At 44.4% G+C, this 19,178-nt stretch overlaps 1 protein-coding gene across 2 annotated transcripts in view; it reads left to right on the top strand.

Annotated features, from left to right (window-relative positions):
* The first annotated feature begins 369 nt into the window (after positions 1-369).
* PPP2R5B (protein phosphatase 2 regulatory subunit B'beta) overlaps positions 370-19,178 on the top strand; it is a 51,229-nt gene continuing 32,420 nt past the window's right edge. Inside the window, exons 1-3 of one of the 2 annotated variants that reach the window (XM_075281443.1) lie at positions 370-1,354; positions 2,054-2,395; positions 18,904-19,100. In XM_075281443.1, the coding sequence (XP_075137544.1) occupies positions 2,203-2,395; positions 18,904-19,100 (390 nt within the window). In that variant the 5' untranslated portion in view covers positions 370-1,354; positions 2,054-2,202. Of the gene's footprint in view, positions 1,396-2,053; positions 2,396-18,903; positions 19,101-19,178 lie in introns of both variants that reach the window. The other variant, XM_075281442.1, reaches the window with a different exon arrangement.

Below are 19,178 nucleotides of genomic sequence, written 5' to 3'. Positions count from 1 at the left end.
CTTAGGGCTGAATGCCGGGGTTGAAAAAAAGCGAAATGCTCAGAAATTCCCCAAATCTCGTTATATAATGTACAGTATGTCCCCGTGCCTTCCGAATATTCACGTGCTTAGCCACTACTAGCACATAGCTCCAGTCATCCATTGCTGCTGTATACATATACAGTATATATACATGTATCCTTTCTCATTCCTCCCTCTCCATAGAGCAGCTCTACGGCACAGGCAGCTGTCTCTTTAAATCCAGCATGACTGCAACCAATGGTTTTATAGAGAAGTGACATCACCCCCCAGCAGTGACGCAGACCCTATTATTAAAAGGCCAATCGCCTGTTCATTCATGGTCACATGACATTTGGGAGAAGTGCAGGGGGGAGGAATAGGTTTGGGTTTTGTCATTGTACTGATCCTGCAGCTAGAGATAAACCAAGGCTGCTGTTGTTGAAGGAGAAAACCAGGGGAAATCCTCCTAATTCCATACAATCATTGCATCTGCCTATTACCGGAGACAGGGAAACCGCACACCCTTCCAATCACGTGAAGACGGCTTCTATGGATCAAGGACAGGTTGACAGAAAGGAGGGTCACAGGGGCCTATGCAAAATCCCATAAAGGAGGAAAACCTAAAACTAGGATCCTATTCACCGCAGACGGTCTCAGCTGTGCCGGCTCCGTCTATAATTACCATCCTGCTGAATTTATTCTAATTACGGGTCCCACAAGCGGGTCGGGGGCTTATTTTAATGCAATGCTCGAATTATTTTATGCTCCTCCACCTGATCCCACAGGGAAGCTAGAAGGGAAAAGGTGATCCTACCTAACATTGGATTCCTATCGATGCTGCTGGGGAGGTTGAAGGGTTAACGCCGAATCGTCCAGGCCTCAAGTCCTATTAAAAATTAGGAATGCACTGGTTCAGCGCACGATACCGGCTGCCAATATCAATTTCCTGAATATATTATTCTTCTGGATCCTGCACAGCCCATACGTTACTCTCTCTGCGTCCGAGAGCTGATTTCCGTCTCTGGAATATTGAACGCTGAGGATATATTAACTCTAGAGACTGGAGAATTGGAATTGTAACGTATAACTAGACCATATCTATCAGGAAGAATTGTGCAGAGACTGCATGGTGCATGGTGGGATCATCTGTGCTTCTTCTAGAACCTCTTGAAGGACCTTCTTCTCCAGATCCGGAGAAGAGGTGTAACTACGTCTTTCTACCTTGGGTCACTTGGGCCGAGCGATCTGGATATTGCCCAGCTGTAAATTTCAATTTCATCCTGCCTGCGGCCTGTTCTTCATTGATCAATTTAGACTTTGGATGCAGATTACGTTCCGAGATCTACACGGGAAGGTGAATTATTAAAGCAGGAGCCTATAGGCAAAGCTGCAGCTGTAAGTTGGACCTCTTATGATGGGAGGGGGTAATAGTATTGCACAAAGGATTTCTATGGTAATAATCAAAATCATCCCAAAAATTCCAGATGCAAATTTCTGCACATTAACGTACCGTTTACGGCCTCATTAATATTAATCGGCTCAGGTTGAATTTTCTTTGTCTTGATCAGAAATTCAGGATTCCAAATCTTAGGGCTGTTATTTAGGTTTTATGTCATTGTAAGAAATGTAGGATTTTGGAGATGAACAATGGAATATATGAATATATGATAGGCCAGTACAGGCGTATGTTGGCACTGACTGCGGTATGGTAAAGATTTCTCATGATGACCATTACAGGGTGTGTAGACCAGTGACATCTGGAACTGGTCCAAGACAAGTTTGACAACATTTGCAACCAGGAGAGCATGACTTAGTTCATTTGTGTCTGGGCCGTAGCAGGTGGCCGGCATTTTTACTGCAGTATCTTCAAAAATTTTGGTGACAGGCGTATCAAGTGACACAGCCTTTTATCTTGTCTTGCTTTGTATGCGTGCCCAGATTATATGGCATAACTCTAGGGTTCCCCAAGTTAAGGGCATTGACGTGATGTTGTATACTTTATAATAGTACACCTTACTTTGAACGGTCTCTTAACCATGTTTTCTTCTTTCAGTGTCTCCATCTGCTGCCCATGGGTGATCCTGCTTCTACTAGGACCCACCTGGGCCCAGATTGCTAATAATTCCCCAGTGCGTGTCCATCAACTTCTGCAGCACTAACAACCTCGAACATCTTCCTACTGCTGTAGCCTTGAACCTACTAATGGAGACCAAGCTTCCCATTACCCCCACCAGTCCATCCTCCCCGGGCCTGTCCCCCGTCTTGGCTGCAGACAAAGTAGATGGATTTTCCCGTCGCACACTCCCTCGCTCCCGTCAGCGAAGATCACATAGCTCTTCTCAGTTCCGCTACCAGAGCAAGCAACAAGAACTAACACCATTACCTCCACTAAAAGGTAGGCAAGTCTTACAATGTATTTTTAAGGCTAAAGCCCCACGTTGCGAAAACTCAACTTTTTTTGTTGCAGATTTTGCTGCGTTTTTTTGAACCAAAGCCAGGAGTGGATTGAGCAGAAGGTAGAAGTATAAGAACTTCCTACTCGCTTCCCATTGCATTCTTGGCTTTGGCTCAAAAAATCGCAACAAATTCTGCAACAATGAAAGCTGCGTTTCCGCAACGTGGGGCTTTAACCTTTGACATGTCCATTTTCGTAACCTCTCGTATTCTTTCTAAAATGACCATTCTTACAACTCCGCATTGTACAATTTCTGTTATGAATAAATTGACAACTGGGTGTACACTCTGATACCGTCCAACCAGTGCTGCCAATGTTAGAGGGTATAGAGACACGCCTCTATGACAGGGAGGATGGCCACACCCAGTTGTCAGTTTATTCATAAATATTCTGTTACTATACTAGAGAAACAGCACAACATACATACAGAATTGTTATACCATTCAATGCAAGGACATGTTGAGAGAGGTGACAGGTCTACTTTAGGCTGAGACCTCACGTTACGCAAACGCAGCTTTTTTTGTTGCACATTTTACTGCGGTTTTTTAAGTCACAACCAAGAATGGCTACAAAAGGAATGGGAAATATTTAGGAAATTCTTCTACTTCTACTTTCTACTCAGTCTAGTTCTGGCTTTGGCTTAAAATCCGCATCGAAATCTGGAAGCATTTCCGCAACGTGGGGCCTTAACCTTAATGTTTTATACCCAGCTGATAATAGAAATAGTGCTAGACTGGCCATTACCAGTCCTTATTTTTAGCATAGAGATGTAGCAGAGCTGAATCCAGTACTGTATCGTGACACAGCAGTAAGTTGGCCTAATACAGAGAATCATGGGGATTTGTGTCAAATGGTAAACTCGGTTCTGCTACATATGCGTTCAAGCCAACAAAACATGAGGAGTATAGTACATAACCCAGTGTAAAGGCTATGACTGATGCAGACTGGCCCTGTCCATGGCCCGCACTGACTATGTACTACTGTGTTTCCTGCTTTTGCAAAAATGAAGGGAAACCCCTCATTCCGGATTGTATCACTTGTTTTGTGAACGTTCTTTATTCCATTTGTCTGAATGTTTCAGCCTTATGCTCTTGACCACCCTCCATATCTATTTCGCTCCTCTCCCCCCTTCCAGTTCGTCCGTCCTCTCTGCCCCTCCTTTCACTCTCCATGATGTTGATCCTCAGATCAATACCTCTAACTGTTCAGATAACATTATCATCTTTTAAGATGCTATTCTAGAGGTTGGGCCCATCCTGCCTTTATCCTTCCCATTTCTCTCTCTTCTTCCCTCGCACGGTCTTCTGGGAGAAGCCATTTACTATGCAGTGTGTGCACTACCCTGGAAGACAAGTAGTATTCTTATATAATGCAGAGCATTCCCTGTTACATATTCCATACACCACCCTGTCGGATGTTAAATATTAATGCGCACGGCATGTGAGTAGATCTCCTTCAGATGGCTGCATGCACGATAAGGATGCACATACTATAAAGCACAGCAAGCCTTCATTCTTAATTTACAGTACAGAGACAGGCCGCGTTTTATCACTACATTATATATACATTGTCATGAGCTATTTGGCTGTGTCATGGTCAGACAAGATAAGGAGCACCAGGATGTAAAGAGTTAAATTGGTACGCCATCTTTAACACCATCTATAAAAAGAAGCATATTTGACATATTTGTTCAGTTTATTTGGATTCTTTAATGTAGCAAAATCTCTTGTTGCTATTTGGAACCTGTCAACAGGCAGGATACCTGCTGCTGACAGATCTTATTACGTAAAGTATGTATGGGGCCTATATCAATGCTTATTGGATCCTATATAAATGTATCTACACTATATTTGTTACTTAGTATACTATATAGAGATGATCCGCCAAAGACAGCAAACCTTCTTGTTGACGGTTTCCATAGCAGGAGGAATTATTTTAAAAAAAAAAACCTGTAAGAAGGGCTAGTTCACACGGGGCAAGAGGGGGCGAATTTTGGTGCAGAATCCTCTTCAAAATCCACCCCCTCACAATAGAGGTCTATGTAGACTGCTAGCTGTCTTTTTTCCGCTAGCGGTTTGTTCCCGCTAGAGGAAAAAAGAAGCGAGCTGCCCTTTCTTCAGGCGGATTCCGCGGCTGATTCAGCCACAGTGTCCGCCTTGCGACAGCACCCTCTGGACCTAATCCAGAGCGGAAAGCACTGCACTGGCATCCCGTTGCGGTGGCCGCAACAGAACGTGCACACGCAGAGTCCCCATGTGAACTAGCCCTAAAATGAATAGCGAAAACTGTCAAGAATCCATAGAGGGTTATGAATTTATGCCTTTCTTGGAACCCCCTTAAATGACGTCTACTTTAGATTCCCTTTATGATTTTGTATGTGTATGTATACAATAAGTATATATAGGCCCCAATGCAAAATCTGTACCAGGTTCCTTAATTATGTTGTATCATAGTGGACTTTATATATGGGTATGAGGCACCTTAGGGACCCCAAGACTTCCGGATCTGCTCCTCCTACAAGTTACGCCCCTGCTCAATATAATATTGTATTAAAGAAAGTTTTCAGCCCCACATGGAGATTTCGAAACCAGGCCCTGCACAGATCATATCTAATCTGTCTGGGGTCTGGTGTCGGACCCCCACAGATCACATACCGATGACTTATCCTGTGAACATGAAAAATGCATTTGGGACTGGAAAAACCCTTTAGGCTTGTCATAGGATTCCAATTTATTGAGTGTAAAAGTGCGAACGAGGAATTGTATATTATCTATCCAGAACTTTGGGTAAAGTATTCCATCCACATTTAGGCTAAGGCTCCACGTTGCGGAAACGCAGCTTTTTTTGTTGTAGATTTGGTTGCGGTTTTTTGAGCCAAAGCCAAGAATGGCTACAAGAGGAACGGGAAACATATAGTAAGTAGAGATGAGCGAGTACTGTTCGGATCAGCCGATCCGAACAGCACGCTCCATAGAAATGAATGGATGCACCTGGTACTTCCACTTTGACGGCGGCCGGCCGCTTAACCCCGCTGCGTGCCGGCTACGTCCATTCATTTCTAGGCGAGCGTGCTGTTCAGATCGGCTGATCCAAACAGTACTCGCTCATCTCTAATAGGAAGTTCTTATACGTCTCCCTTCTGATCAATCCACTTCTGGATTTGGCTCAAAAAAATGCAACAAAATCTGCAACAAAAAAAGCTGCATTTCCATTACATGAGACCTTCTCCATTCCACACTGGATTAACTGGATTGAGCCTCGGTGCCCTGAATCCTGCCCGTTACAGCTTCATACAGTAGAAGACCCAAACTGATAAATAATATTTCAAAAAATTGCAAGATGGAGTATATGTAATTCCTCTCGGCTCTTATATACATTGGACTCTCCAGTTTTGGCACCACTAATACAGTGTAAGGGCCCCTTCACACGGCGTAAGCGCTCGGCTCATTCCGAGCCGTACACGCGAGCGCTTGTAAACACTTCCCCTTCACTTCAATGGGAGTGCATGTGAAGACGGCTTTACGCGCGCTCCCATTGAAGTGAATAGGAAGTGTTTAGAAACGCTCGCGTGTACGGCTCGGAATGAGCAGAGCGCTTACGCCGTGTGAAAGGGCCCTAATAGTGCTACTTCTACTGCGCGGATTGGATGTCTACAACACGATAAAATGTTATGTTCCCTTAGTGACCCAAATCCCCCTCCCATGACCTGACGCCCCGCACCCGATCAGGGGGAGAAGGTGGAGCTGCACACGTGCCGAGCCCGCTGTCGTTTCCCTTTGCGTGTAGGCCGCAGCCTGATTTGATTTGCCTCTAAACTTCTGTAGCCTCCTCACAGCGAGGAGGAAGGGAAGGATAACCTAATAATATTATATATATTATATTGTAATTAGGCGGATATATTGATGTATAATGAATTTATTCTATTTTATTCCCTGTCCTATACGGTATATTGTTATCGTAACAACGCGACATGTCATGACGGTAATAACATCTGATAAAGCCTATGTGCACACTATAGATATGACCCGGACACACAGTATAGCGACCTAGTGACTTGTATAGATATGTGTCATTGAATATCTTATTTGTCCTTCCGTGGTCATTGTTCAGTGTATTGCGCTATTTTTTATCATGTTCTTGGCACCAGGATGGAGCTGAGTTTTGTGCGTGAGGCATATGGTGACAGAGGCGCTCTGTGGGTGTCCTTGGTTACAGTCTCTGTGGGCTTTCTCCCATGTGTATCTGTCTCTGCCGTATGTCTCCCAATTCTGTTTTGTATATTCCAGTCTCTCTCCATTGCTGCTTGTGCCGTCTCTCGTCTTTTCCTCTCTCTTTACCGCCGTCTAATAAATGTCTGTCTCTTCTTCATCTTCCCTGCTGTCACACCAACCCCTCCTCTTTGCTTTTTCGCTCGCTCCTAATTTCCCTATCCCCCCCTTCTTTCCATTCACCTTTTCCCCCGTGTATTGTTCTTTGCTCATCTTACTCTCATTTCTTTCTGCTGTCAGCAAATCATTATCCAGCCACTCAGGAAATGAAATAAAACACAGACCGCGTCATACAGTCTATGCTATATTAGATTTTCTGCAGGGAGATGGGGGGTTTATATATGGCTGCTTGACATAGACAAATGGCTGGATAGACCAACACCTCCATAGTATAGTGTCATGAAGGCAGGCCATGCGATCGGGCCCCTACAAGTAGCGGGCCTATTCCTGGTTAGTCTTGACCCCATGCAGTCGCTAATTATGCAAACCAATGGATTGATACAGTTTTATAGATTTATTAGAAAATTAAAGGGGCATTCCAGGATTTTTTGACCGATGAGCTGTCCTTAGGATCTGTGGGGTTCCGACACGAGCACCGCTTCTGTTTCACAGGTCACGTTCATCGGTCACATCACCTGATCGCAGCTCAGTTTCATTTAAGTGAATGGGCTGAGCTTGGATACCAAGCACATCTGCTGTACCGATTTATGGTGCTGTGCTTGGTAAGCAATGAAGAAGCTGCAATCTCTTCAAGCAACAGATTGGTCAGGGTTTGGGTGTCAGACCCCTGTCGATCCTCTAGATCAGGGATCAGCTGCTGTGAAACTACATCTCCCAACATGTTCCACTCACTTCTTAGGAGTTCCAAGATCAGCAGAGCAAGTTTGCATGCTGGGAGTTGTAGTTTTACGACAGCTGGAGTGTCGAAGGTTGCCTACTAGAGATGAGCGAACACTGTTCGAAACGGCTGATTCGAATAGCACGCACCCATAGGAATGAATGGACGCAGCCGGCACACAGGGGGTTAAGCGGCCGGCCGCCGGCAAGGTCGGCGTGCCGGCCGGCTCCATTCATTCCTATGGGTGCGTGCTGTTCGAAACGGCCGTTTCGAACAGTGTTCACTCATCTCTATTGCCTACCCCTGCTCTAGATAGGTCATCAATGAGTCCTGGAAAACCCTTTTAGGCTAAGGCCCCACGTTGGGGAAATGCAGCTTTTTTCGTTGCAGATTTTGCTGCGATTTTTGAGCCAAAGCCAAGAATGTCTACATAAGGAATGGAAAATATAAAGGAGGCTCTTATACTTCTCCTTTCTGCTCAATCCATTCCTAGCTTTGGATCGAAAAACCGCAGCAAAATCTGCAACAGAAAAAGCTGTGTTTCCGCAACATGAGGCCTTAGCCTTAAAGGGGCTATCCATATTTCAAAATTGGTGGCCTATGTTTACAATAGGTTATCCATTTTAGACTAGTACGTTGTCTGACAACTGGGACCCCTGCACATCAGCTGTTTTCTCAGACATGTAAGGGGGCACGGCTCTGATCACTCACAGTATTTCTCATAGTGGTTGTTGTGGGTACTGCAGCAGTGTACCTTAGACTTGAATGGGACACTTATGCTATGGAGAATGCAGTGAGTGAGCAGCTCATGTAAACTGCACCTACACTGATCAATGCAGGTTTTGAAAATCCAGACCCCTGCCGATCTAAAAAAATATGCAATTTTAGATGTCATTTCAAAGAGGTTTTGCTATCTTAGATATATGATGGATAAATTGCATTAGAAATGGTCAGATAGATCTGCGGCTCTGAGGTTAGTGACTGGCTGCAATGGTCATATATTATCAATATGATGTCATTGCTGCACATGGTAAACAAAGCCGGCAAGGAAAAAGCAGCGGTGACACTGGATCTAACTGTAAGTAGGGCGTCCTTTATTATTTTATGGCATCGGCCACCATTCCACTTATTTGTCTTAAAACCAAACAATCCATTAAAAGGGATTTTACGATCCCCTAATAAATAAGCTAATGACGGGGAAGGGGTTAAATTTTAAAAAAGTTACCCTGTCCTTTGCTATACCACACTAGTTGCAGTGCCCCACTCCACCACGTTGGTCTCCATTCCTATGCTGTAGTAGTCATGTACTGTATGTGACCTCTCAGAGCAGAGGTGACTACAAAGGCTACATGGGGACCCATTGATATCATCGCTGGTGCCTCAGTACTGGAGAAGGGCAGAGGGAACCAAGGTATCACAGCTTTGACACTGGGGCTAAGGCCTGGTTCACATCTGCTTTCGGTAATCCGTTCGGGGAGTCCACATGGGGATACCGAACGCCTTGTCAAGCAGTGAAAACACACAAACCCTATAGACTATAATGGGTGCAAGACATGTAGGGTGCAAATACTTTGTTGAACTATAAGAAAACAGGATGACAAAGACATGAACCTTACACACATCAAGTAAGGAGACGCCTTTAGAATTGATTCTAATACCTTCAGCTATGGAGCTGTTTGATGTGGCAATAAGTGATCAAGTGACAACAAACGAACAAAAATAATATGCCAGGTATTGTGAAGAACCAGCCGGGTAAACAAAGGACTGTTCCTACCAGCTGGAAATTAATGTAGAAACACAGGTTATATTAAATTAAAGGGATGGAAGGGCTAGTAGCATTCAAAAAATTCAAAAAGCAAAAAATATTTTCCAATTTTTTTTTAAAAAAAATAGTAGTCCCCTCAGTGATCCTCTGCCATCGCTGTCACCACCAGTTTCTTTCCCTCCTGCTACCAATGATTGGCATCCAAGTGATAAGGGTATATTTACGACTGTGGTTACGACTAGACAATTGGAACAACCTGACACGTCTTTGGCACATCTTGGTACATCTAGTTTCAGCCAACATTTTTTGACTTTTTGATTTTTTTTACATAGTTACATAGTAGATGAGGTTGGATGGAGACATCAGTCCATCAAGTCCAACCTATAACCCTACAGTCCCCTACAGTGTTGATCCATGGATTCTCAGAAAAAGGGGGCATGGCTTAAGGATGGGATCAGACTACTGTTTTTTTAATATTTGTTGCTCTTATCCATCACAGGAAATGTTGTGCATGCAGCACTTTTTCTTCTGATACAAAGTAAACAAACATGACAGAAAAAAGCGTCCATCGTGTTTTTTACATTATAGTCAAAAGGAAAAGATGCAAAAGAAGGGAACTTCACCTGTGTCTATTATTCCACTACTGTTAATATCCATTGCTCTCATCCTATGCCTGATGACAGCAACAGTATTTAGAAATACTAGTGTGAACATACCCTAAATGTGCCAAAATTGCACCAAAAAATGCTAACTCAAAGTATTCCAAAGACAAGGTGGTATACATGCAGACTAGACAGTCTAAAGGTATGCCAGATTATCATCCACTGTGATAAATCTGGTGTAGTTTCAGATTGCCCGTCTGAGTTAACACTGTCTAACTATTAGGCTGTATTCACACAGAGTAACGCCAGGCGTTTTTTGTGTGTTTTTTGCACATAGCGCTGCGTTTACGCCGCGTAGCGCCGCGTATACGCCGCGTTAACGCCGCGCTATTTAGCGGTGGCGTTGCCCGGCGTTAACGCGGCGTATACGCGGCGTTAACGCGGCGCTACGCGGCGTAAACGCGGCGCTATGTGCAAAAAACACAAAAAATGCCTGGCGTTACTCTGTGTGAATACAGCCTTAGGAAGTCTGGGATTTTTGCCAGGCAGAAAAAATCTTCTCCAGATTTTTGAAGAGGTCTCTGAAGAAGTTTTTGGAAGTGTTTTTTTTTTTGTTGTTGTTTCTTACCCAGGGTTCTGTTTCCCAAACCTTCTGGAATTTTTGAAGTTTGTTGCTAAAGACAAAAAACCTCTTCAGAATTTTTTTCTGTCTCGCTGAAGATAGGGCTTGACACTGTTTTTCCAAAATCTGCCTCAAAATCTTCCTGCTAAAATCTGTGTGAACATACCCTTACAGAGACCAGTGGGGGGGTCCTGGAGGAGACAAAAGATTGGCAAGTGCTACCTAAAAAAAAAAAATTACTGCATTCTGAAACTTTTTATTACATTAAATGGAAGGTAACACACCCAGATAACCCCTTGAAGGCACAGGATTCAGGTTAAAGGTAACCTATAAGTGCCGTATAGAGGGAGAGAGGCGTCTCAGGACATGTCCTGGTATAGCAGAAGTAATAAGGAGTCTTGCATCATATGCAGGCATTTCCTCCTCAGGGGGGTATCCAGCATTCTCCGCAGAGAGGTTTTAAGGTCTAAAAATATTGCTGACCTATCCTAAAGATAGTTCAATAATTTCAGCTCTTTTGGTGTCTGACAACAAAACCCCTATGGATTAACTATTCTCAGAAGCGGATACACAGAGAATGGAGCAGGAAGCAGACAGCACTGTTCTCTGTGTAGTAACAGAACTGAGTTACTGTCATTTAGGTTCCATTCAGATAAGTGGGAGCTAATTTGCAGTACCTGATATGGCCACTACACAGAGAATGGTGCTGTCTGCTTCCTGCTCCATTGTCTGAGTATTAGCTGCTAAGATAAAACTAATCAGTAGGGGTGCCAGGTGTCTCACTAATCTGATATTGATGATGTATCTTTAGACTAGGTGATTAATATTTTTTTGGCTAGGAAATCTTCTTTAATGCCTTTGCAAAGAGACAGTGGATGACACCGGAGCTGAGTCCAAAGATCACAGAACACTTCTATGCTGAGAAAATACCCAGAAACAGCACAAGCATGCTTGTGGGATCTATTTTTGTACCTGAAATGAAATTGTAAAAAATTTTTTAAAGACGTAACTTATTGCTTAGCTGGCCATATAGTGTGCACCCCACTGTCCCATAAACATGCATATTCAGTTAGATTGTGTGCCCTTGTCTATTCAATATGGGAAAGGGAAATCCAACAGGCCCCATCCACTTCTATTCACCATCAGCCACTGGTGAAGGGTGTGTGTCCCACTGCCAGAACCTATACCCTGAACGCGGTTTGGAAAGGTATTATCCTTCAATGGCTATGAATATCAGATTGGTGGGGTCTGATTCTCGGGCCCCCCTTCCCATCTGGGACAAATGCTGCAGCCTCCTCTTTGTTTGCATGGATCCCATTGCCTTGACTGGTACAAACCTGTAAGACCCTGTTCAGCCACCACTAAACAGACGGAGGTTGAAGTGTGAGCAGAGTGGACCCCCAATAGTCTGAGATCGATGGATTATCTTAAGGGTCATTCATCACCATTGTGAAATCGGAAAACTCCAGCCCACCAGTTGAGTAATAATAACAAATGGTTATACTCACCTTAACTCACCATCTTGTGGCGTCTGGCAAATGCTCCGTGTCCTCCTTAGACCACTTCCAGACACTAACTAACATCTTGTGCTCCATCATCACCACTGAGGTCTGTGATGATGACATCATGACACTATGATCCAGGGTGTGCGAGGACATTGGAGACACCACAAAGGAGAGGTGAGTATAACACTTTCTGATTTTTACTCACCTCCCATGGTCCTCCACTGAGAAGATTCCAGAGTATAATAATAGCACTTCCAATCCAGCCCAAAACAAACCAGAGGGGTAACCTGACAAATATTCATCTAAACGTATCTCATGAGGTTCACCCATCAAGACCCCGCTCCACCCAATCCTTATTATTGGCTGTTTCTGGCTGCTCAGAATTGTCCTTTTTCTTGGAACCAAGATTCGCATTGCCAACAGTAATGTGTTCTTCCTGCACAATGGGTCTTGGGTCTCTAACCTCACAGGCCATCAGACAGTAATAGGCGGCCATGCATTTGTCTCTGCTGGAATTCATTTGGCATGGTCACTGTCCTGAAATGGATATCAATGGCTATTTATTGAGAATGATGACTTTGTGCCTGGTTAATGCTATCATTATGTATGGTGTAATGTATCCCTGATTTTATTAGAGTTATAAATACATAGATTTCCAGCTTGTCGAATGACTCTGTATCTAAGGGGTTAACGGCTGTAGCGATCATTTCTACAGTGGAAAGAAACAATGGAGGAATTCTGCATATTTGTCTACCTTCCATTACCGAGGTCATGAATTATTTATGTAATTACTAAATGTATTTAAAAGCACGAGGAGCATTTAGCGAAGCGGTCTGCAAACCGTGGGGCGCACCCCAACCTGCAGGGGCACAGCCATTATCAAATATATGACTGTGGACTTCAGTGTCCCCCAAAGGCTAAGGTCCCACATAGCAAGCCACAACAAAAAACACGTAATGTGTTGCCAATATTTCCTCTGCGGACTTTCTGCTTCCAGGGCTGGAGATATTGCTGCCGTTACTGATCTCTGCCCACTGTCAGAAGGGCATTCATGACAGTCTAGCTGGGCTGTGAGGAACATCCCTCCTGAAAGTACTCATCCATAGCCCTGTACTGTCAGAGGGGGCGCTCCTTACCACCCAGCGATGATGCTGAGCTGTGAGGAACGCCCCTCCTACTGTAATCATCCATAGACTAGTACTGGGGGTGTTCTTCACAGCTTAGTGTCATCGCTGGGTGGTAAGGAACGCCCCCTCTGACAGTACATGACTATGGATGAATACTGTTAGGGGGGACGTTCCTCACAGCCCAGCTAGACTGTCAGGAACGCCCTTCTGACAGTGGGGAGATATCGGTTATGGCACAGATATCTCCAGTTCCGGGGCACATAACGGGAAAGCTGAATTCAGTGCACTGTCAGATTTCTAGCAGTATATAAAACCGCATGTGCCTGAGGACATAGAGGATCCTCTATAAGACTGAATATAGATGATTTAGTACAATCAGAACTGTTAATATTTTGGGGTAGTAGTGCAGTAATTTTCACCAACAACTGGCAACCATAGGTGTTGGTAAGGCCTTAGTCACACAACAATTTCCATTCTTATGCTGTCTGGTCTCTCCATAGATAGAACACAGACCCATTCAATATGTCTATTCCACAGTGACAAAAACATAAGCATACAATATTTTTGTCAATTTTTTGGACAGAACGTGCTCAGTTGTGTATAAAGGCCACCATCTTATATCACCACACCGGTCTATACTCACTGTGCATTGGTAGTCTGAGACACTCCCCCTGCTCTGGGCTGGTCCATGTGAGACCAGGGTTTCTGCACATTGTACATAGATGTATGGACTAGTCCGAGAAGCTGGCGACTACTTTACAGAACTGAAGTGAGGATCGGGAATCGGACAAGTTATGCCAGAAAGATTAGAATGTAGGATACCAAATATTGTAATCACCCCTTTAATTATCTTATCCTGAGGTTTTATTGTGAACGGGATGACTTGAAAGTAGTTCTTGTTTGTCACTTTTGCTTAATGGGATATTTCCTTTGTCCGGTTGTACTTAGCCTGGCTTTCATGTGAATATAAATCTATTTCTTCTCATGGAACAAGTAAGAGACCTCGGACTTCTTGTGACCACCACCTGCGACCTCGTGATCTGTATAAAATGGAAACTGCCGTACTATATACTGTATATTCCCCTAGTAATCTGCAAACCTCTTCTTCAGGCTGCCTTCACATCAACAACCCATTGTCAGGATTTTTTTTTAAAAAATGGACGTTGTATATCCAAGTGAATTTACATGTGTCATGTCTTCTTTACTTACCGGTATCCTCTAACAATAAGACCCTGTGTCCATGTTTCTACGGCCTTATATATATGTATATGTATATGTATATGTATATGTATAGTGAGCACAGTCCACAAACCAGACAGAATTTTGTTCACAGCCCCAAACACCAAATCTTTAATAGACCATAGACTTCCACAGTGCCAGTGGCGTAACTAGGAATGGCGGGGCCCCGTGGCGAACTTTTGACATGTTCCCCCCCCCCCACCGACACCGACGCTGAAGACCTCGACCGACCCCCTCCTCCGCATTCCTGTGCACTCTATTATGTCCCATAGTGGCCCCTGCACACAGTATTATGTCCCATAGTGGCCCCTGCACACAGTATTATCCCCCATAGTGGCCCCTGCACACAGTATTATGTCCCATAGTGGCCCCTGCACACAGTATTATGTCCCATAGTGGCCCCTGCACACAGTATTATGTCCCATAGTGGCCCCTGCACACAGTATTATGTCCCATAGTGGCCCCTGCACACAGTATTATGCCCCATAGTGGCCCCTGCACACAGTATTATGTCCCATAGTGGCCCCTGCACACAGTATTATGCCCCATAGTGGCCCCTGCACACAGTATTATGTCCCATAGTGGCCCCTGCACACAGTATTATGCCCAATAGAGGCCCCTGCACACAGTATTATGCCCCATAGTAGCCCCTGCACACAGTATTATGCCCCATAGTGGCCCCTGCACACAGTATTATGTCCCATAGTAGCCCCTGCACACAGTATTATACCCCTTAGTGGCCCCTGCACACAGTATTATACCCCTTAGTGGCCCCTGCACACAGTATTATTCCCCATAGTGGCCCCTGCACACCGTATTATGTCCCATAGTGGCCCCTGCACACAGTATTAACCCCATAGTGGCCCCTTCACACAGTATTATCCCCCATAGTGGCCCCTGCACATAGTATTAACCCCATAGTGGCTCCTGCACACAGTATTATCCCCCATAGTAGCCCCTGCACACAGTATTATATCCCACTGTGGACACCCATAAACAATACTCTGGGGTCTTTTCAGACCCCAGAGTATAATAATCGGAGACCCGGGGGAATAAAAATACTGTATAAAAAACTACTGTTACTTACCTGTCCCCCGGCTCCTACGCTGTCTTCTCTGCTGCCGTCCTTGTTCAATAACGTCGGACGTCACATGACCCGGGACGCAGGCCGGGTTCATGTGACGTCAGAGACGTCAGAAAGGACGTCAGGAAGGAGGCCTGGCAGGATCGTGGAGAGGTAAGTAACAGTGTTTTTTATGTTTCTTACCTCTCCCGGTCCGCCAATCATTATACTCGGGGGTCCGAAAAGACCCCTGAGTATAATGATAGCAGCGGTAGCGGCTGTCACCGGGCCCCTAATGTCCCGGGCCCTGTGCCATTGCATAGTGCCCTAGTTTAACACCCACCAATGTCACACAGAGGCTTTATATGTGAAGCAGGGCTATGCAATCTATATGGTTTTAGCATAAAAGGGATGAAAATTGGGTCCATCACACTTACAAAAAGGACACAAACTTTCCATCACCCCCTGTCTAGAACTTAATGAGGTTGTCCAGGCTAATGTGGGTGATGACCTCTCTTTAGCATAAGTCAGTGGGGGTCCAACACCCAACACACACAGAGAACAGAGCTGGAAGCAGACAGTTCCATTCTCTGTATGGCCAAGTCAAGTCACTGCATCTCAGCAGCCATTCAAGTGAATGGGAGACAATATGTAGTAACCTGGTCACTACACAAAGAAATGAGACATTTGATTTGACCATCCAAGTAAAGACTGATCTGTTGGGGTCCAAACTGCGGTGAAAGAAAGTGTTGTAGATATCAATTTATTGTCAAGGAAACCTGTTGGCTTTTGTATAATATGGTTTTTGGCAGCTCTCTTTCCAATTGCTGACCAATGGTGTCTCAGATATGCTCAATGGGAGGTAAGTCCAGTAATGCTGCATGCATTAGTAGGACATATAGGCAACGACCATGACACTGGTTCCACGACCAAATCAACATCACACTGAGCTGTTCCTGTACCTGAAATGAAGACTAAAGGGTTTCAGACACTGCGCATTATGCCACCGCACACCACATGTGATGTTCTCTTGTGAAGGCCTCTTTATGGTATTGCTTACATGATCTCGAAACTAATCACCGAATATCGATGTGTCTCAGACAAAGGCGGGACTCATTACTGAAGAGGATAGACCATCTTTTCAGCTCCCATTGATGTCTTGCTGTGCACCATGATACCCTTTGAGAGTCATGGCATGAGGATAGCAGATCACCTGTAACTGGACGTCTGGCTTGTCCCCCAATGTCTTCTGATGGTTGCTGCCCTAGACGTGGGAGGTGATGTCCAATTTAACTTGCATTATAAAATGGATCACTATGGGCCATTCTTCCAATCAGATGATCCATTTGCGTAAACGTTCACCTCCGAACACCTCTTGCTGTCATTCTAGTTCAGCATTTTTTCCCCAACCTCCGGGACTCACAGCGTTGAATACTGAAGACAACTCGGCCTAGGCACGCAGCAATCTGTAGAAGTAAATAAACCAAAATCTTTCTTCAAGGATTTAAGGATGAGATATACTAGTATTTATATTACTACTTTCTGCTCAATCCACTCCTTGTTTTGGCTCAAAAAACTGCAGCAAAATTTGCAACAAAGAAAGCTGTGTTTCCACAATGTGGGGCCTGGGAAAAGTCTTGAGGATGATTTTGCCCAAATGATGATTGTTTCCACAAGTGTGAGAGTGTTAGGGCTGTCCCTGTTCCTGCCCCGACGGTGGTGTCCCATTGGAATCCCTCCATTAATCCCTGTGAAAAAGGCATTGCAATTTTAATGGCACTAAGGGGGTATCTTACGAAAATAACTCTTTAGAAGCAGCGAACTGTGGTAGGTCTGGCTTCTCTAATCCCCAGTGATCAGCTGTAATAGCTCAGTCATGTCTAATGTGCCTTTACATCCTCATTTAGAAGCTATACGTTCCCCTGAGTACCCATCCTCCTCTCTGACGTCCATAACCTAACCGGGACAACTCTTTAAGATCAAAGTGATCTGTGCCCCTGGGCATACATGTGGATGTGTTTGTGAGGAAGCCTATGGGAGGATATTTAGTTGGTTGTCCAAGCACGTCACCATAGCTGTTCCATGGAGAGGACAAACGTACCTGAAATGTGTCATGAGTGTCCTGTCCACGCTGCCACTTTACCTAATGTCAGGTTTTATATGAATTAAAATTAATCATCACATGGGTGGCAACACCGTGGCTCAGTGGTTAGCATTGTAGCCTTGCTGGAGTCCTGGGTTTGAATCCTGCCAATGACACCTGCAAGGAGTTTGTATGTTCTCCCCGTGTTTGTGTGGATTTCCGTGTTTGTTGAGCTAGTCTACCCCATAGGCATGGATTCTAGAGCTAAAATATCTCCACCATACAACAGCTTGGTCTTGATATTATTTCTGCATTTCTGGGCTATGTGAAGGAAATCTTGCCCGGCTGATAGGATTTGAGAACTTAGTCTTTCTGTTGTATGCAAAGGTCACGTGTTCAGGTTTGGTTGATGCAGTTTTAGAAGCCAAAACCAGGTGTCATTTTCCGAAGTTTGGACCTTACGCTTTATGTTTTGGAAATTATAGTCTAGTCTGATCCAGGAATCTCAGACTCCCATTACACAATTCTCTGTACAAACATGAGATGGACGCATTACTTAGGCCACACGACCACTTTCCACCCATGGAACTCAGTCCATGTGTTGGTCAGGTTTACCAGCCTTAAAGTCATGCTGGAAGTGGGAATCCTAAGGTTATAGTTATCTGTGATGCTAGGAGTCCCTGCCTCCCAGCGACATACTGTCCCGTATTGAAATCAGTATGGGATAACATGTTACTGGAGGACAGGGACTCCTAACATCATAGATAACTATAACGCCAGAAGTCTCACTATGAAGTTCAGGCCGGCTCACCTATATCAAATGGTGTTTCTCCCAAGGGATTCAGTGCTTCAGTGCGTAAGATATTGGGCTTTGGTCAATATACCAAGGAACTCTTTAGAACAACCAAAAGAGATGAACCAATTCACAAGGGGAAAACATTGCAGAGCTGGGTTGATATGCTGAGTTCCCTTTAAGCTGGCCATAAATATTAGACTGTAGTTGGCTGAAATTTTGGCGATGAGTTGTAAAAATACAGAGAATGACTGCTTGGTAATAATCATGGACAACTTTTGGCTGATCATCGGCCATTTTGTACAGAATCGCTGAATTTTTAGGCTCACAGTTTAGTTGTTATTGTTGCTGGCGGGGTTGTATGAACAATGCCACCATGGTTCCATCACGACAATCCAAGATCTAATGTGTATGACCAGCTTTAGGCAATGCAGCACCATTTCAATGATGCTTCCATGATGAAACAGGTTGGCCTAGATGTTTGACTCTATAATTTCAATGTCCTACACACCATTAACTCCTGTTTTCTCTTTCTTCTTGCAGATGCTCCTGTATCTGAGCTACATGACTTGTTCTGTAAGAAGCTGCAACAATGCTCAGTTATCTTCCATTTTATGGACTGTGTGGCCGACCTGAAAGGCAAGGAGATTAAGAGGGCCGCCTTGAACGAGCTGGTGGAGTGTATTGCCACAAATAGGGGAGTGCTCATAGAACCAGTATATCCAGAGATCATTAAAATGGTGAGTAATTCACATGGGAGTTTGGGGAAGAAGATTGATCATAAATGCACTTTATAACAATTCTGTAATTCCTGTGCA

This window comes from Leptodactylus fuscus, chromosome 7, assembly GCF_031893055.1.
Source record: "Leptodactylus fuscus isolate aLepFus1 chromosome 7, aLepFus1.hap2, whole genome shotgun sequence".
Taxonomy (NCBI): Eukaryota; Metazoa; Chordata; class Amphibia; order Anura; family Leptodactylidae; genus Leptodactylus; species Leptodactylus fuscus.
The sequence above is the reverse complement of the archived record's forward strand: the minus strand, read 5'-3'. Positions and strand labels throughout refer to the sequence as shown.